This window comes from Ambystoma mexicanum, chromosome 10, assembly GCF_040938575.1.
Source record: "Ambystoma mexicanum isolate Mex_15411 chromosome 10, UKY_AmexF1_1, whole genome shotgun sequence".
NCBI lineage: Eukaryota > Metazoa > Chordata > Amphibia > Caudata > Ambystomatidae > Ambystoma > Ambystoma mexicanum.
Genome location: NC_090932.1, coordinates 514,835,362 through 514,855,931, shown reverse-complemented (window position 1 = coordinate 514,855,931; position 20,570 = coordinate 514,835,362). Strand labels below are relative to the sequence as shown.

The following is a 20,570-nucleotide window of genomic DNA, read 5'->3' as shown; positions in this document are numbered from 1 at the left end:
TTTAGATCTGTTTTATGGTGTCAGCAGGTATAGCACCTTTCTTGTATGAGGTAGTTTATAATGATTTAAGAATGTTGGTGAGGTGCTTAGGAGTATGGGTCCTGGAGGTGGGGGATTTTGTATTTAACATCCTGTACCACTCTGCACAACTTTGGCATCTTCCCCCCTAGACCCCCCAGCATCATTACCCCTCCATTCCTCAGCTTCTTTGATCAATTCTGGTCAAAATTGTGGTATGGGAAAAAGAATATATTAAAAATTCACTATCCGATCCATACTTCAGTTTCCCTAGTGTCCCTCAAATTAATCATCAGTAATTTCCTTTTCTTTCAGTCTCAAGTTGACCAATCCTTGGTCTGAGATTGATGTGATTGAATGTGGAAAGGGTCTGAAAGACTATGGAGAAGCAGAGCAAAATGCAAATAATGAAAGTAGAGCAGGGGGCCGAAATTCAAGTTGCAAGCTACTCGCCAGCCATAAAAAAAACGTGCCACTTCAATTCTATACATGCATAATGAAAACCATTTCTTACTCGCCAGGAATCAATTAATAGCCAATGGCTAGTGGTGAGTGCACATTTCGTGGCCTGTCGTAAAGCAAGAGCAGAACGTATTACGTCGAAGGCCAGACAAACCCCACAAGAATCAAAAGTGATTTTCCTACCATTATGAGCTGGAGCAAGTTGTGGTAAAGCAGAGGAGATTGATCCAATTTGTTTCCCAAATGCATGTCACCACTAATGCATAATTATTAACTTTTTGTCCGACAGGTGAGTTCTTCAGTGAGAGCTGTGTCCCTGGAGCAGACCGTAGTTCCACGTTGTGTGCCCTGTGCAAGGGGACACCTGGGATCAAGCAACAGGACACCAAGTGCCAACCGAATGACAAAGAGCCATACAATGGATATTCTGGTGCCTTCAGGTAATTACCAAAAGCTACCATGATGCCACATACTGGTAATGCAGACACCCCTGGGGATATTGGAAAAGTTCAACACTTCCTTATTTCTTCAGCCACACTCTTCCCATCTTGTGGCTATTTATTCCCACATGTAGTCCATAGTAAGAAGAAAACGTATTAGCCCTTTTGACTATGCCAGGAATGCCCACACATTACATGTCATATATAAACCAATTATTTAGCATTTATTTCATACTTTTTATTTGCCATGTTTTTTTTTATTATGGTGTTCATTGATTTACAGCAAACCTTATTCACCTTCAATTTCATTTACATAAATAGAATAGAATAGATTATTAATTCCTTCTTATGGAATTCATAGGTTTACAAACCACCATTGCATATAATACATTTCCTCACTAAGATGACATTAAATCATTAGTTAATTTATACGCTATTGTATTACATCTTACAGTTTTTAAGAGGCAACATTAAAACACCTATAAGTTTAAAACTTTTTAAAGTGGTCCATTCTCCTATTCACCAATGAATAAGATTCTATTGCCCAGTGTTTTATTCTGTTCAACTGCCCCCACTACAGAATCTATATCTTCTTTCTATGATTGATATAGCTTTTCTGGGACTAAGCACTTGTATCGTTTCCGTTAAGCTAAAACAACATTTCCAAAAATCTCTGTGTGCATTCTTATCTAGGAATTAAGTTACTTATGATGGCATAATGTAGCAAAGTCAGACATGGATTTAAGAAACTCCATAGCAAACTTTTTCACTCCAAATGTGTATGTCTTGATACAGGTCCCAGCAGGCTGCTTCTTAGTTACTTTCATTAACATACATATGCATTCCACTATAACGTCTGATCTTGTTCATATCACTAGGGTTTTCCTCCAGGAATTCCGTATTTTTCATTTTTAATTCTAAAAAAGATGTATAGGAGATCCCTTTACCTGGGCTTCTTTAATGCCAAATAATACTCGCCCTCTTTCACCCTATTTCACTGATATAGTGTAGGTCATTATGAGCATGCCGGTCCGGTAACAATTCCGGCATTAGATATTGTGCAGATTTATCCAAAAGGTTCATCCATATACCAGAGTCAAGAAATTTACTACATTTCTGAAGGTCTGCAATAATTCTGTCTTCAACTAACTGCCACATTGGTTTGATGTTCTCTGGGTCCACATTATAAATTCCCCTTGGGTCCACCAAGGACTGTGAAGAGGAATTTGAGAGAATTTCTTCTTCTTTTTCCCCACACAATTGTTGAGTCAGGTCAGGATACTGCGGCAGCGGGGCCACATCATCATAACTATTGATCTCCGTAGCACTGCCCCCTTACAAATTGGACTGTAAGCTCCAGGCTTGAATTGCCCCTCCTTCACAATTTCCAAAATGTCATTGGCACAAGGGAGTATTTCTTTTGCTTGAAGTTGCCTTCCACGGGCACTGATGGCCAAGACCTCAGATAACTTATTCTTGTTGGGAGTGGTAATTGCCAATACACCACCCCTATTAAGTCCAGCCATAGCCTACAGGGGTGTTCTCACCTGTCTGGGAGGCCAAGTCAGCCTCTGAGCACCTCAGACTAGCCCAGGCTGCTATCCCCAAAGACAAGCTGTACAGAAACACAAGTGAGCATAGAAGATTCACAATCAATAAAGGCCAGAACAGACTCCTGTGATAACAGGCCACTAGGGGCTACAGGGCACCTCCAGTCATTTGCTACTAGGAATTATACTCCAAATATATCCAGAGCTATCCTATGCTTAAGCAAATATACAATGAGCATGGAGGAAACAACTGGCAATATAAGCTGGGGAAGCAGACCAGTAGTATTGACCATACGGTCAACAGACCCAGAATAAAAACACAGTACGTAGTGGAGGTATGATGAAGTTAACACTTTGGCTTAGCGCTTACTGAATGCCAACTCAGTCCCCCAGAATCTTCGGGGGAAGCCGACACAGGCACCCCTGTTGTCCCTGCTCACACCCCAGACCCCACAAAACACATAGTCGCTGCTCGATTCCAAGCGACCAGCCGTTCTGGCAAATAGCAGTTTCCGAAATTAGAGGAGAGGACCTAAGGGCTCCACAGCCATAAGCTGTCAGACCAGAAGACGGCTTCCTCATTGCTTGAAGATTCAGAAGCAAGAAGATGGAGAAAAATAGGCCCAACTTCCCATCCAGCTGGCTGGTAGTGTAGTTTTGGGCAAGGACGGGCATGGCTGTGCTTGCTAAAGGCTGGATAGGGTACCTGTTAGAGGGTTTTGGGGGAGCTCCCTGGGAGGTTTGGCATACATCTGAGGATGCAGAGAGGGGGGGTCATGTACGCGCATAACCGTACTTATGAATGGACATTGGTATAGGTAGCGTGTAGCTGGAGCATGGTGGCAATATGCAGGCACTAAGTCTGGCTCGCTTTGCGATACCTATGCAAGGTATGCTGGTGCTTGCTGCGGCATGTGGGACTAGTTTAGGGTACGGAAGGCGCTGGGCTGAGAGGATGGGTGCTAGGTCGCTGATGGGGCAGAGTATGGGTGCTCCTGATGGGAGAGAAGAGGTAGGTAGGATAGCAGAGTGATGGGGCAGAAGTTTGGGCAGAAAAGGGGTCATGAGGTAATAGGCTGCAGATTTGAGCAAATATTTTGGTAGCTTGGCGAGTGGGCAGACATCCCGGCCCAGACAGACTGTTCGGCCTTAAAAGCAAGTCTTGAATTGAGGCCGGTTTTGCCATGCGGCAGATGTCCAGGAAGACTTCTCTCATTCGTGGACCAATCAGGAGCTTCAGTGGTGGGGGCCGGGCTCCGAGTTGCAGTGCAGCTTCAAGTGTCGGTGTGGTCAGGGGGGGAGGCCCGGCGGCCATATTTGAAATGCACAGAGTCGCCTGTAAGCTGGTGGAGATCACTTCAACTTCTGCTGAATGGGACACATGGATGATGCTGGGAAGGGGTCCAGTGATCCTTTCTTCTAATCTCTATTCTATGCTCTATTCATGAACTAATTCCTGTGGCTTTCCTTTTATCTTCTATATGAAATTCTTCCTTTGCTTCCTATTAGAAAAGATAATCATCACCTTAATTTTCCTATGTTTAGTTTTAATTCTTTCTTATCTGAAAAATATTCACTTACTTCAAGACTTCCTTGTAACTGAACAGGGGTATGGTCCAATATCACTAGGAAATTCATGTAACCCAACCATTGAATCACTTTTGTACAAAGTCTCGGAGGAAAGAAATGAGTCTTCTTCATTATGATGTTTTAAGTCAGCCATATAAAGATTAAATAAGCGGAGCACAAGAATGCTTTCAGATTTAAGACCTCCCGATGTCTCAACCGGTTCCAAACCGGTTCCTATTAGGTCCAATCGCACACAACCACCGATGTATTTATTTAATTATTTGTGTTGCTTGTATAGCGCGCCAAGCCCTAAGGCATCTGTGCGCTTGCTAACATGAGAAAGATTACAATTGTTGCAGAAGGTTGCAATCATGCACTCATATTTAAATATCTGCATAGTTACATTTTGCATTTACATTTCAGGCCTATGACTTAGGCAGAGGTCTAAGTGGTAGCTTACATGAGAAGATTACACTTGTTGCAGAAGTTACAGTCATACACTCATATTTACATATTTGAATATTTACATTTTGCATTTACATTTACATTTCAGGCCTATCACTTCGGCAGAAGTCTAAGTGGTAGTGAGACTTTGATCAGTGGATTAGGCTGAGGGGTTCATAGTGACTAGTGTTGGTTGTGCAGTTGGTGTGTGAAGAGGTGTGTTTTAAGCTGTTTGCGAAAGATCCAGAAGGAGTCCTGGGCTCTGAGATGAATGGGAAGTTCATTCCAAAGATTACTCGCCATCTTGGGGAAGCTGCTGCCACCCGCTTTTTGGAGCTTGAATTTTGGTGTAACCAGGAGGTGTTTGTAGGCTGCTCTGGTGGGTCGGATTGATTGGGTTTTAGTTATTTTGTCGGCTAGGTAGGCGGGGGCTACCCGTTGGAGGCACTTGTGTGTCAATGTGAGAAATGTGGAGCGCTGCTCTGATGGCATTGTTTTGAAGGACCTGTAGTTTGTTGATGTTGTACATTGAGGTGCCAGTGTATATTGCCTTGCCGTAGTCAAGTCTGGTTAGCACTAGTGCTCTTGCCAGTGTGATGCAGCTGTCGTGAGAGAGGAAGGGCCTGGAGGCGTTGATCAGCTTGCAGGTGTAGGAAGTTGAAGAGGCGGTGGCATTCACTTGTTTCACTAGAGTGAAAGAGGAATCTAGGTAAACACCTAAGGTTTTGACATGGCTGGAGACTGAGATGGTGTTGCCATCAATGTTGAAGGATTGAAATGCCGAACTAAGTTTGGCAAGCCTGAGTTGAGAGCCTACAAGGAGAAACTCGGTCTTCTCGTCATTTAGGCACAGACCATGATGTGCCATCCAAGCCTGTATGGTTTGATACATGGCGTTGAGAGTGGTGGTATCGGTGGTGTGGTCTCCAGTGATAGGTATGAGGACCTGGGTGTCGTCTGTGTAGTTGGTATACAAGACGCCCAGTCCATAAAGGCAGTGAAACAGTGGCTTTGTATATATATTATACAAAGTGAGAGCCACACATGAACCTTGTGGTACTGAGCAGGTAACTGGGGTGGGTGGTGCTTCTGCCTTGGGTGCGAAGACCTTCATAGTTATCTCTGAGAGAAACGATGTAATCCATATGGTGGCGTTGGGTGAAAATTGTGCGGCTGTGGAAAGGTGGTTGCATACAATGTTGTGGTCCACCAAATCAAAGGCAGCCGAGAGGTTAAGTAGTAGGAGGAGGTCATCCTTTGTCCTTCAGGTCATCCATTTGGACTTTTAAATCTAGGAGAGCGTTTTCAGTCCCATGTCTGGGTCGGAAATCAGATTGCCTGACTCCCAAGATGTTGTTTTCTTCTAGGTATTTCTGAATTTGGAGGTATGCCACTCGGTCTAAGATTTTTAGTAAGAATGGTATCGTAGTAATGGGCCAGTAGTTTGTGGGGATGTTGGGGTCGGGCAAGGTTTTTTTTAATAAAGGTAGAACCACAGTTGTCGAAGGATGCATTGATGAGGTTCGTGATGAACGGGGTGAGATGGGGAGCACAGTCCTTGATGACTGAAGGTGGGCAAGGATCACCTTGGCATCTGGAGGGTTTTAAGGAGGAGATGATCTGTAGCACTTCCGAATTAGTGACCTTGGTGAATTCTAATTGGGGTGTTGCCGGTTTATTAGTGGTTATTGGTTGGATATTTACTAAATCTGTAGGCTGTACTAGCGTTTTTCTTTTTTGCTGAGATTTTAGGTCGGAGGTGAGTGATTTTGCCTAGCACGGCGTTCTGAATGTATTATTGCTTTTGCAATACAATTATAAGCTTCAACAAATCGGCATCTATCCCCCCAACAATGTAGTTTGTGCCCGAGTAGATCTCTGTCTATAGGATCAAATACAGATTACAAATCTATAAAAGTGATGTATGATGGAGGCTGTTTTTGCATGCAAGCTTGCTTGATATGATATTTAAGAACTATGATGCTAGGACTGGGCTGTAACGCTCACCTGGCTCCCACGGAGGCGCTGGTCTGGTCTGGGTTGCTGTGGCCTCTTCAAGCGTGATGCGCAGAATTCAGACCATCGATTGAACAGGTCCCCCAAATCTTGCTTGTCCAGCCCATAGGATTATCCTTCTGCAGATGAGAAAGGGGATTAACTGTCTGCCGAATAGTGTGCTTGCTCTCCCCTTCCCCCCTTCGTTCTTCTCTGATTCCTCCAAAACCCCCGGTTTAAGCTTACCTTATGGTTTGGAAGGATGAACTCTCCATCCTGCTTCTGGTGCAGGGGCGCACGTTCGTCCACTTACTTCACTGGTTTTCAGAATGGCGCTGGCACATCCACTTGATTTTTCTGAGCAATACGCCGTAAGTATGAAGATGCAAAAGTTCAAGTGTGAGCCTCCTTTTATGTTGTCTTTTCTGTCCTTTATTTCAGGTGCAGAACAAAGGCGATGCGTTGAGAGGTTAAATTGCCGGTGGTAAAATCAGGTGAGTTAGTGATGAGGGCGACCCCTCTAAATGTCTTTATAATTCCCCAGTAATGTCTTTTGTCCTTTCCCCATAGGGGCCGGGGTGCGGTACCTGCCAAAGATGCAGCGCCGACCCGAGATGTGGAATGATTCACCAAGAAAAGCTGGTAAGTGATATGGCTGAAAATGTCCTTTCCCCATAGGGGTTGGGGTGCGGTACCTGCCAAAGATGCGGCGCCGACCCGAGATGTGGAATGGTTCACCAAGAAAAGCCGGTAAGTAATATGGCGGAAAATTCGGCTTTCCTCTTGTGTTCCCTTGCTCACCTTTTGTCTCTTCTTCTCTCCCCTAGGTGCAGAGATGTGGCGACCGGTGCTGAGAGCCGCGATGGAGCCGGGCGGCGTCTCGGGAACAGGTGAGTGAAGCGCGGCGCTGCAGCGAGCAACGCAGTGCTTTTAAATGGAAGTCTTCCTTCAGGAATGCTGGCGTGAAGATTCCGGATGCAGGTAAGAAGGTTGAATAAGTTCTTGGTTTTCACCTTTCTCTTCTCTTATTCCCTTACAGGTGTTCCAGGTTCGAGGCAGGCGTGGCTGGAGTCCAGGTGCAGGAGCAGACACGGTGAGCGTTCAGCTGCTCGGATGCAGAACAACGCGAAGCACGTGTGGCTGTCCGGGCGTGGCTTAAATAGCTTTGGAAGAAGTTCCAGGTGAGTATTCTTCCACAGCCCCACCCAAGTAACAAAATAGTTCCATCAGAAAACTAGTTCCTCCTAAGCCTCATTTGGCTTGGTTCGTCATGCAGCATGGCTGCATCAGGTGAGTGTATAGCATGGTCTGCTTCAGGTAAGTGCACCAAACGCTTCCCCTTATGAGCCTGGCGCCTCTGGCGCCAGGACTGATGTCCAACATGAGCCTGGCGCCAACGGCGCCAGGACAGAGACCAAAGAGCCCCTATAAAGGGCCGGAGGGCTTTTACCCGGGGGCGTGATGCCTGCTCCCGGGGGTGCTGGGCCTGGCCTGGTGCTCCGGGGGTAGGCATCATGGCATGGGCCCTGTTTGTAGTGCTGATAATAGTTTTTCCTTGTTCAATTCTTTTAAATCTCTCATGAGTAATGTAACAAAGGTTTTACTGCTGGTATCCAGTAGGGCAGTGAGCCAGTATTCTCTTAGCACACTTAAACTTCCCCTTCCAATTATCGGAAAAGAATATCCTCAGTGCACGATTCAGGTATACTGCACTTTCTAATGATGGCACTAAATAAATGATGCACAATGCCAGCCCAAATTTCGTGTTGATATTTTAAAAACAAGTTAGAATTTCTATCCGGACCAGGAGACTGTGATGGCTTAGCTTGATTTATCAGCACTTCTAGGTTATTTTTACTAGCCAGTTATAACCATTTTGTTTCATTCGTAATATTGAGATGCATCATCTCCTCTCTTACCTTGTTATTACTTACCAAGGTTAGTTTAACAAAGGTGTGCATCAGTAGGCTTTATTTGCATTATTAATGATTCATGTTTTGCTTCATTAACCAGGGCCCAGAGCTACCTACTTGCCTTAGATGCTAGCACAGTTACCGTCTTTTGCCACTTCTGAGTACAAACCCTGCGGTGGGAGCCTTACCAGGGTGGGAGCAACAGCCAGTCCAACCCAGAGGAGATGGTGGCAGTAGAGAGGGCCCCGATTACTGTCCCTTCTCCAAGTCCCTGTATGTACATGAATGGTACTACTTTGATTCACCCCATGCCGCTTCAAAGAAATGCTCACTAGACCTTTTCTCATAATTCCAAGCAACCTCAACAGCAGAAGCTTGGTCAGATCACCTGCAAGAATGCAACCCACCAGAGCCTCCAAGCAAACCGTTCCAGTCATCTGAGATCTCCGATCCATTGAGAGAGCCGCCAATCAAAGCAGCAGAGGATCTGCGCAGCTGCGAGAAATGTGGCAAGCTGCCATAGATCAGCCGCACACGCAGTGCTTTGGCTGGAACAACAGAGCCCCGCAATGGAGACTTTTACAACAGTTTCATGGAGCAGCTCTTTGGAAATCCCAAAGCCCCCTTCCCTATACTTACTCTGGACCCAGCCGTGAAGTGGCTCCCTGACTCAGACTGCAAAATTCCCCATCATGGCCACCATGTTTCCAGCTTGGTGTACCGGCACTGCAAAAGGGGGTGGGCGTTAGCCCCTTTGGTATGCATTTCAACCCTTCTAACACCTCACAAGTGTGGATACTAAGGCAAGATTTGGTAGGTGTAGAAGGCCAATCAGAGAAGAGAGTGGCATAAGAAGGCAGACCAGAAACAGGAAGGTGTGGGACATTCAGGTGTGGTCAGAGGAGGAGGAGCTGGCAGACCAAGAGACCAGCAGGAGGGGCATGGAGGACTGGAGTGAAGAGGTGTTTTGAAGAAAAGGTGAGGTATTGTTGGTGAGAGAAAGTGGTACTTTGTAGTGAGTGTGAATGCAAGAAGGGTGAGTGAAAGTAGAAGTGCACAGAGTGAGTTTGTCGGTGATTCAGGGAGTGAATGAAGGATAACTCGGAAGAAGATGGACAGTAGTAATAGTAATGTGGAGAGGATCCGTATTAGTAGTGTGGAGGAGAGAGCAGTAGTGTGGGGAAGAGTGTGTAGTGGTAGTGTGGATAGGGGAGAGTAGTGGTAGTGTGGAGAGAAGGGAGTAGTTGTGGTGTGGAGAGGGGTGAGTAGTAGTGGTGTGGAGAGTAGTAGTAGAGTGCGGAGAGTGGAAGGAGAGAGAAGGGGGAGTCACATTGCAGGACAGAGGTAGGTGGTAGAAGGAGCAAGAGAAATCAGAGGGACAGAGGAGGATGACGCAGGAGAGAAGGCGGGTGGAGTTGAAGAGAGGAAAGTAGCGGGCGGAAGGAACAGTAATAGGGGGACATCAGGAGAGGAACATCGGGGTGTGACAGGAAGATGGTTGAGTGGGACTTGAGTGTCTGAAAGGCAAAACCCTACAACCGCTTAGAACTAACCTGAACGGTAGAATAGGTCCAGCCTAGGAAGCCCCAGAGGGAGATTTAACAGATATTGTGATTGTCTTTAGGCCGTCAGTTACAGCAAGATAGTACTTATACAGTAGGGCTCAATGAGCTCTATATACTGACCCGGGAAGTAGGAAAACCTTGGCTACAGTGCAATGTAAACTGCTTACTGCAGACGAGAGACCAAGGGATGACCCTTAGTGTCCTGCCTTACGTTTTAATGAAAGCCCTTGAGTTGGAGTGATACTTAGGCCATCTTTGACAATATACACACATCTTTGACAATTATACAGCCGGTAAGATAGCTCAGTGGGTTGAGCGTGATCTGCAGGTCGCAGGTTCGAATCCCGGCAAGGCCAACTCAGCCTTTCATCCTTCTGAGGTCGATAAATGAGTACCAATTTTGGTTGGGTGATATTGTATGTAAATATGTGCTCTGTAAAGCACTTTGGATTAAGGCGCTATATAAATAACACATCGTTATCATTATATACATATATGAGCTGTATACAAGGATTACAATGGTTTCTCGTGGTTTCCTTTAAAATAAAAGTATGGCAGAGGACATATAACAATTTGCCATGTAAGAGGCTCATTTTGATCTCCTAAAAATCAATTAGTGTCTTTGTCCTCTCGGCATGACACTCACTTTAAATAATCAGGCTGAGAGGCGTTCCTATCCCCTCGTGATAAGGTCAGATTGCTGACCTTGTCACAATATCAGTACACACTTGGTTCAATCATCATTATATTCATGAAGGTAAAACATCAGGCCTCATACTACCTGACTTGTTGCATAAAACCAGGCCCCAACTTTGAGGCAAAACACTGAGACACCCATTAGCTCTCACAGAGCCCTGTGATAAGCCCCTGTCCAAAACTCATTAGCCCAAGTAGGAGACCATCCTCTCAAGGTAATCCAAGCCCCACAAAGCTTCACTATGCACTGGAAGAAATGAACGTGCTTTCATATATTTTCACTTTGCATCACAGCAGGTGCAGTGGAGATGTGGAGGAATGGTAAAAACATCCCTCCTCCTACCTATGTGGGTCACACACCATCTTAATATATTTGTATATCACAGCCTTCTCTTTGGTTTAGTGTACCATGAACCAGATTTTTTTTTTCATTCATTAAAATATTTACTAGCACAAATGAATTGATCAGAGACGTCAATTCACCAAAATTCCACGGGTAGTGGAAATTATGTCACATGACCTTTGATAATGATGACATAATCCAAAGTGATGTGGACGACCTTTGACCTTGATGATAACAAGTAAATGATATCACTGATTAAATAAATCAACTTAATGTAACATTAGTAAAACCAAAAAGTTACTGAAGCAGGTAAAAATGCAATTTTAGTTACCAACCATATATCAGTATATACTCACCCAACCCAGGGAAGCTCTGAAACAGTCTCATATTCTGAGGTACAACCATCATATGGCAACTCCCAGTGTCATGTGCCCATGCACAGTCTGATGTGGCCACCAGGGCACCATGTACCCAGGATCTTTCATATTCCAGACACATGCATCATATGCTCAAGTATTAACTTCTTATGCTTGGTCTCATGTGCCCTTGTCCACCTCATATGTCCATTACAGCCAGTGGTCAAAGTGTACAAAAGGAAGTAGTGGACCTATGTTCCCTGCTGGCCTGCTCCCCAAAAACCCCATCTCCTCGCACCCTCCCATGTGAAGTCCAAACCCTGAAACAAACACATCTGCTGTTTAAGGGAATGTTCGGTGCAGTGCAGTGAAGTGCAAGTTTCAAATTCTTCCACAAATTCTTCCACAAATTCTTAAATTTAAACCATTCCGGAACAGTTTCTTTTTAAAAATAAAAGTATAGGAACAGTAAAACTTTAAAAAAAGAAGTAGAGGAGCACTGCTGCCAACCACTCGCACCCATTTTTACCACTGCATATTGGTTCAGCAAACACCAAGTTCCCCATTTACTCAATTCTGTTTTCCCTGACCCAATTTTGCACCCATCTGTGTCCCTGATGGTAAAATGTGAGAGCATCGTTCCTCAATGTTGAACGTTCTCTGCTAAGTAGTAGCCATTATTGATTCCAGCTGAGACACCTTTGCATTTAGTTTATCTACACTCTAGACGTGAGACTGTCTTCTTGCTACACTCTACTGTAGTTAGCATTGGGTATTGAGATAGTGAGAAAGGTCTACGAACACTTTGGCCAGCATGCCTTTTTTTACTCAAGAAGCCATGTGGCGCAAAAAGGTCTGATCCAGAGATATGTCAATGTGGTATTTATTGAATAGTATTGTATTTATACCATTTATATAGCGCTTTTATGCCACAAGTGCTAGTACACAATATACACAATTACAGCCATACAATCAAAGGAACAATGCAAACCAGATAAAAGCAGCAGAAAAGGCAACAGAGAGCAACGTGTAATTATTGGAGACAAGGCATAACAGATGAGCTTTTAGATCAGATTGAAAAGTTGAAAAGAGTAGGCGAAGAACAAATAGAAAAAGGAAGAGCATTCCAGTGTTTAGGCACAAGAAGGGCAAAGAAAAGAGAACATGCACATGGGGGTTTTGGAAGAGAAAGAGGTAGCTGATTCTGGGAGTGAAGAGACTAGAAAGGGAAATAGAGTGAGATACGTGAGAAAAGATAGAAAGGAGTGAGACCATGAATGCACTTAAAGACAACTGAAATAATGTGATAAAGGAGACGAGACTCAAAAGGAAGAAGCTATAAAGAAAGAGAAGGTGTAATCGAGGAATGCAGTGAAAGAGAAAAAAGGAAATGAACAGAAGAATTGTAGATAGAATGAAGAAGGCCACCAGGGGGCGCATGAGCATGGCTGCCTGAGTCTGCGTCTCCTCAATCAGGCTGAATCATTCTAAAATTAAAACAGTATAAACTGCAATTCTACCCCTTACGATCCTCCGTTCCTGTTACTTACCTACTGGGGCTCCTCTGACTGCATTTCCAGCGAAAATCGGATCCGCCTTGAGTGACTTCAGCTCGAGCCCCGGGACGGCCTCCTCCCGCTCTGTCATCAGGCCAGCTCTACGGGATCCTTCCCGCCTCGCAGACATCCAAGGAGGCGGTCAACCCCTCCTGCCTTTGCATATCCGGCGCCAGCGACAACCCCTGGAACCTCCACACAGGGACCTGTCTACTGGACTCCTCACACCCCATGCAGGCACCGGAGCCCCTTCTCCATGGTTCGGGGACCGGGTGCGGCTGCAGCCGTCCACGGAGCCAGCATCGGACCATCTTTGGGATCTCTCTAGACCGCTGGGCTCCACACGGCCCTCGGAGCACCCTCTTCACTACATGGGGTCCGGAGCCTCCTCTTCCTCACACGCGATCCCGGTGGACCTGCATTTCTGCTTCTTGAGACCTCTGCACTACACTCGGCCCCCGGAGTCCCTTCTGCACTACGCAGGGTCCGGTCGAGCCTGCGACCATCCGTTGTGCCGGCTTGGAACCTCTCAAGACATCTGTCTGGCTCCTGCCCTTCCTGTGTCCGGACAGTATTGGGACAGCTCTGTGTGTCCCCTCAGCAGCTCCAGCGCACTCCGCTCACCCACCAGCCCCCCTCTTCAGACCTCAGGGTCCTGGTGTGCTGCGGCCATTCGTGGACCCAGCGTCGGGCCCTCCCGAAGCCTCCATTTGTCTCTCGCCCTCCCTGTGTCCGGGCGGAGACGGGCCGGCCTTGAATGTCCCATCTGCAGCTCTGAGGTGCTCCGCTTCCTTGTCGGCCCCCTCCTTCTCCACGCCAGTCCTGATGAGCCTGCGACCATGCCTGGATCCGGCATCGGGACCCCCTGGGACCTCCACCTCCCGTGTCTGGGCCGAGACGGGGCGGCACTGGGAGTCCCCTCCGCGGCTCTGAGGGGCTCCGCCTCCTCAACGGCCCCCTTCTCCACTACGCAGAGTCCTTGTGAGTCTGCAGCCACACCTGGAACCAGCTTCAGGACCTCCTGAGTCCTCCACTTGCCTCTTGCCCTTCCTATACCCGGGCGAAAAACGGGGTGGCTCCGGCGGGCTAGCCGTGGTAGCCGTGGTCTGAGGTGCCGCCATCTCGATGTTGCCCTGCCCCCCTCCATCCTAGAGCGAGTCTGACTTCTCCAGTGTGGGCTCTGTTCCCTTTGTGCTCCCACCAGACTGGGGCTTTTGGTTTCTTGTTGTGTCTGCCACAGCCTTAAGTGCCAACATCTTTAATCCACTACTGCAGCCTTCTGAACCTCCATTTTGCTTCCACATCCTGTGTCCCGACGGGGACGAGTTGGCTCCATGATCCTCCATACCTGCACCTGATCATTCCACCGCTCCACTGGCTCTCTGAGTCCTTGAGGGATCACAGTGACCAGAGTCCCACCATCTTTATCTTCCCCGCCTCCCCCACTCCTCCTCACGCAAGATTGGATCCAGCCTGCCCCATTCTCCAGCTACAACTCTGCTTCCACAGTCCTCGGTTCACCCGGCACTGGCTGTGATCTGTACGCTGCTTCTCCATTAATTTTCCTTCTTCCTCAGGCCACCTTGTCAACGAGTGAACTTACAGCCCCTGCGTTGTGGTAGCCTTCTCCATTCTACCCTGGCACCACCTACAGTGGTCCGGCCAACCTGTGCCTGTTTGCTCACGCCCAGGTGCAGCAGCCCAAAACTGCTACTCACTTTCCTGTCTCAGGCACCTGGTCTCCTCCACCCATCACTTTGAGTACCTTCTCCCCCCGACTCTATTGGCTCCTGCCGGCTAACTCTCTGCAATGGACCCGTGACCACCTTGTAACAGTCCAAAATTGGTACCATCTACAGCGGTCCGGCCAACCTGAGCCCAATTGCTCACACCTAGGTGAAGTAGCCCAACACTGTTACTCACTTCTTGACTCAGGCACCTGATCTCCTCCAACCACTACCTCGAGTGCCTACTCCCTCTGACCCTATTGGTTTCTGCCAGTCATCCCTCAGCATTGGACCTCTGACCACCTTGCAACAATCCAAAATTGCCACCTCATTTTCCTGTCTCAAGCACCTGGACTCCTCCATCCGCAGTCTCGAGAACCTGCACCCTCTGACTCTCTTGGTTCCTTCCGGCTTTCTGTCACCACTGACTCAAGTCCACCTTAGACGCCATCCTCACCTGGACTCCTCCAACTTGATTTCTGAGTGCCTGCTCCCTCTGACCCTATTGTTTCTACCTGCCATCTCTCCCCACACTTGATTCCACATTGCCCACTGCCTCCCCCTTTATATATCTATCACACTGGTCTCTACCCTCTACATTCCCAATTCCTACAATTACTGCTCCTCTCTACCTGTCCTTCTCTAAGTCCTTGGTATGCGATCCTCCCTATCTCCCTTCCACCTCACTCTCCACCCCCCTTTCCCCACCCTTCCACCTCCTCCTCTCCCTTCTACTCTCCTCTTTCCTCCTTATGCCTAGTCCTCGTCACTATCCTCTCCCCCACTCCCGCAGCCACCCTCCTTCCTTCTCTCACTGCCCTAACCTTCTTTACTCCCCACTGCCAGCCACTCTGCCCTCATGAACACTGCTCTCTGGAACACCAGATCCATCTGTAACAAAACCGCTGCTACACTTGATCTATTCTTTCGCCTTAACCTTCCTTTCCTCTGCCTAACTGAAACCTGGATTCCCCCTCATAACACCTCTGTCCCCGCTTCCTTAACAACCTCTTCTTCCTCTTTCATCCATATCCCCCGCACCTCTGGCTGTGGTGGAGGCGTCGGTCTCCTGTACCACCCCAAATACATCTCCTCCTCTTCATCTCCAACACTCCCCTCTTTCCCTACCTTTGAATTCCTCTACAAGTCCTTCTCCTCTCTCTACCCTATTTCCTTCCTGGTCATCTATCGTCCCCCTAGCCCTCTCTCTTCCTTCTTTGGAAACCTAGATCACCTCCTCTCACTTATTTCCCCCCTCCTCTAATTGTACTTGGTGACTTTAATATCCATCTTCCTTCCCCCCCCAATCTTCTCCTCTCCTCTCCATCCTTGATTCCTACCTCCTTTCCCCCCTTCCTTCACCCCCTACTCACTCCTCTGGTTCCACTCTTGACCTCATCTTTAACTCCTCCTATCCCTCCTCCCCTGTCTCTTCTCTTTCTGTTTATCTCTCAGACCATGCCTTACTCTCATTCTCCCTTTCTCCTCTCTCACCCTCCACTAATACTAATCCCTCCCCTCCAATCTACTCACATTGTGACCTGCGTGACTTTGATGCTACCCTCTTCTATGAAACTTGCTCTTCTTCTCTTCCATCTCACCAAGACTTTGCATTACTCTCTGCTGATGATGCTCTCTCTTCCCTTTCATCTTCTATCTCCACTGCCCTTGATCAACTTTACCCCCTTTCTCTCATTCACCCTCTCGGAAACCTTCTCAACCCTGGCTTACCTACCATCTCCACTCTATGCGTCGCCTTCTCAGGCGATTAGAGTGACTCTGGCTCAAAACTCCCTCGCTTTCTAATCAAACTTCTTACTTCTCTTACCACGCACTTTACAACTCTTGTCCTGCAACGGCCAAGTCCTCCTACTACTCTAACCTTCTCCAGTCTCAAGCCTCTCATCCTCGTTGGATTTTTCAAACTCTCTCCCGCCTTCTCTCTCCTCTTACTCCTGATCCCTCATCCAATTCCACACTTTATCCCTCTGACTTTGCCAACTTCTTTTCCTCCAAAATCATCACACTGCACCAAAAAATTAACTCCCTCTCTGACTCCCTCTCTCCTCCTCCCCCCTCTCCTCCCTCTTCCACTATGTCTGTCTTCTCATCTGTTTCCCCTTCTGATGTCTCCTCTCTTCTATCCAAAGTCCACCCCACGTCCGCCCCCTCTGACCCTCTCCCCTCCGTTCTCATCCCCAAGATCTACCCTCTTCTTATCCCTTACCTTACCACTTTCTTCAACTCCTGCCTCTCCTCATCTACCTTTCCCTCTGCTTTCAAACATGCAACGATTATTTATATTCTAAAGAATCCCTCTGCTGATCCACTTCTCTCTGCTAACTACAGACCTATCTCTCTTCTGCCTTTCCTTTCTAAACTCCTTGAGCGGATTGCCTACTCTCAACTCTCTTCCTTTGTCTCTAGTTCCTCTCTCCTTCCTCCCTTCCAATCTGGCTTCCGTCCCAAACATTATACTGAAACTGCTCTCACTTCTATTCTCAACTTGCTCCTCTCTGCTCGACATGCCAAGCAATCCTCTATCCTTATTCTCCTTGATATCTCTGCAGCTTTTGACACTGTCGATCACCCACTCCTGCTCCACACTCTCTCCTCCTCCTTCGGGTTCAAAGGCCCTGTTCTAAAATGGCTATCTTCTTACCTTTCCTCCCGTTCCTTTGCTGTTTCATGGGGAGGCCAGACCTCTCCTTCCTTCCCTCTTATTTACAGTGTTCCTCAAGGCTCTGTTCTTGGTCCTTTCCCCTTCTCTCTTTACACCTCCCTCATTGCCCCTGTTGTCTCCTCCTTTGGCATCTCCCATCATTTCTATGTGGACGATACTCAACTCTTTCTCTCTTTCTCCTCCTTTACACCTGAACTCAACCTTAAACTCTCCTCTTGTCTCACAGCCATCAAGAACTGGATGTCCTCCCGCTTTCTCTCTCTTAATACCGATAAAACCAAAGTCCTCCCCCTTTCGTCCACTTTCCTCCCTCCAATCTCCCTATCTCCACTCATGCTCGTAATCTAGGCGTTCTATATGACTCCTCTCTCATCTTCTCACAACACATTTCACTCACCTCCCGCACCTGCCGCGACCACCTCTACAGTAGTCGCAAAATCCATCCGTCCCTCACATTCCACATCACCAAACTCCCTAATTTCCTCTCTCATCTTTTCCCGCCTCTTCTACTGCTCCTCTCTAATCTTCGGACTTCCCGCATCTCAGCTTGCCCCTCTTAAATCCATATACCACTCTGCTGTTCGTACCCTTTGTCTCCTTACCTCCCGTGACTCCATCTCCTCCTCGCTATCTCACCTTCACTTGCTACCTTTCCACTTACAGCTAAAATTCTGCTTTCTCTGCCTTGTTTTCAAATCCTCCATGGTCTTGCTCCTCCTTATCTCTCCTCCCTTCTCTCCTTTTACTCCCCCTCTCGCTCCCTTCGTTCCGCTGACCATTTCCTTCTCACTGTACCTCCTTCCCCCTGCGCTTCCTCCCGGTTCCGCTCATTCAAACTCCTTGCTCCTCTGCACTGGAACTCACCCCCCCTCTCAATCCGCTCTTCCACGACCCTCACCTCATTTCGCACTTCCCTTAAATCCCTCTTCCTCCATTTTCCACCTTGAAAGCGCCCCATTCCCTCTCTACTCCCCCCATTTTTCCCTCATCTAATTCCTCTCTCCCCTCTCCTATTACATTCTCTCTTCCTTCCATTTACACTCGTCCAATCCTTCTCCTGCCCCCCCTCACCACTCCTATTCCCACTCCACCCCCCCTCAGTTAATTGCTCTTTGCACTGTTTTGTTGAATGATTCAAGATGTAATTTTTTGCTCCCAATGTTATTTGTTGTTGTTACCCTGTAGTTTGTTGTCCCATTGAACAGTGCCTTGGTGTAAGGCGCTCTATAAATAAATAAATCAATCTATCAATCAAGAAGAAGAAGATGAGAAGCCGGAAGACCAAAATGAAAGGCTGAGCAGTAATGTTGACAAATAAGGTTGAGCATGACGAATATTAAACAAAGCATAGTGGCAAGATCGAGCAGTAGAAGAGATGTGTAGGGAAAAAGAAAGAAAGGGGTTGAAGATTAGACACACGTTACGAGCAGAGGAAGAGACCTGAAGAAAAGAAGGGGTAAAAGAAAGGGAAAGTGGGGAGAGTAAGAGGAATAGTAGTGGCAGGAAAGAAGAGAACCTCTGTCTTGATGGATTAAGAAGAAGAAAATGGGGAGACATCCAATCTTGAACAGCTGAAAGACACTTGGAAACAATAGAACACAAAGAAGAAGTGAAGGAAGAGAAAGAAAAGAAAATGTGAGTGTCGGCAGTATAAAGATGAAAAGAAAGGTTAAATGACAAGATAAGAGTGGAAAGTGGAGCAGTATAGAGTTAAAAAAGGAGAGGGACAAGGAGAGACTCTTGGGGAACACCCCATAAAGGAGAGGATGAGTAGGAGAAGTGTTTCCAGCCCACGTTACTGGGTAGGGCTGCTGAGAAAGATAAGAGTGGAACCATTGAAGAACAGAGCTAGATAGACCGAGACAAGAGAGGAAATGAGAAGGGAGTGATCAACAGTATCAAAAGCAGAGGAAAGGTCAAGAAGAATAAGAATAGAAGAGGATTTAGAATGACAAAATGTGAGAGGAGCTTGCTCCTATTCTCCCAGCTGTCATGCTTCAGCCTCGGGCAGTAGCCCCTTTCAAAATGGATAGTGGTTCAAAGTAAGTGGGTCTATAATAGGCTGACTGTCTTTACTGTCTTTTCCAGCTTCTCATTGTTCTATCTTCTCTCCAGGACTGCTGTTTTTCACTATATATATATATATATATATATATATATATATATATATATATATATATATATATATATATATATATATATATTTATCCCAATGTAGTCATTCATTCCCTGCCCAGTCCTAATTGCTAGTGCCTTAGCTTTCAGCAAGGGGGCTGACATGTGGACTTACATGTCTATTCCATTAAGATTCCAAGCCTAAACCTGCACAGATCTCTTGAAGGCAATGTACTCACAGGTGCATCAACAACACCTAAGTAGCAGACTCATTCGGGTCAGTTCCCCTCATATTCTCTCCTTTCCATTCTTGTGACACCATTGGTACCCACCAATCATATATTAAAACCCAAAACAACAAGAATATGTTATTCTGGTGGATGACAACATGACAGGAACTTCAATGTCAGCCCAACGGCAGACTGGAACTTTACTGGCTCAGCCCAGCCTAAAACTTCAATAATAGGACTCCCCAGGTGTGCTCAACCAATCTCCTTTCCCCAGCGAATTGTTTCATTCTTTAGCCTGCCATCAACCCTTTCAGTAGGCATATGAACCCCCATACACATGGCAGCTTTATGACGAATAGTACCACCCTCATCACACTAACTTGGCTCTCATGGTGCCCAGCTTTGTCATCCAGTAGCTCTTGTGCCGCTGCTCCTGGATAAAACATGTACCCAAGTGTCACTGTCACAAACCACATAAAACATTACCACAATCTGGACTCAGGTGCTGCAGGCCTTCACTAACGGAAACCACAGCATACACACCTGCCTTTAACTCACTTACTAACTCCGTGCATAATCACGTGCCAAAAGGCCAACAAACACATTGCAGATGTGTGCTATAAAAGGCCGCTCTTCATTCTTTTACATCAGTGTAGGAATGTTTATTTTTACAATGAACAAACCTGCTATGAAGAGCTGGCATTTCTGTGGCTCTCTGGGTTACCGTTTCTCTCTGTGGTGAATGGAAAACCTGCTGTCAAATGGCGTGATTCTGGTCACCCACATTCACACATTAGGCCATCTTCCATTTTCATGACTTGCATGACCATGTGCTGAGTAATGAAGATGGGCCCTATTTTAGTAAGGCCTGCACCTAGTGCTGTCTCAGGGGACCCTTCAAGCATGCC

The 20,570-nt window shown here is 46.7% G+C and overlaps 1 protein-coding gene across 1 annotated transcript in view; it reads left to right on the top strand.

Annotated features, from left to right (window-relative positions):
* Positions 1 to 20,570, top strand: part of LOC138491524 (serotransferrin-A-like) — a 658,259-nt gene that overhangs the window by 527,409 nt on the left and 110,280 nt on the right. The window contains exon 13 of the mRNA XM_069618062.1: positions 770 to 920. Within this exon, the coding sequence (XP_069474163.1) occupies positions 770 to 920 (151 nt within the window). The remainder of the gene's footprint in view (positions 1 to 769; positions 921 to 20,570) is intronic.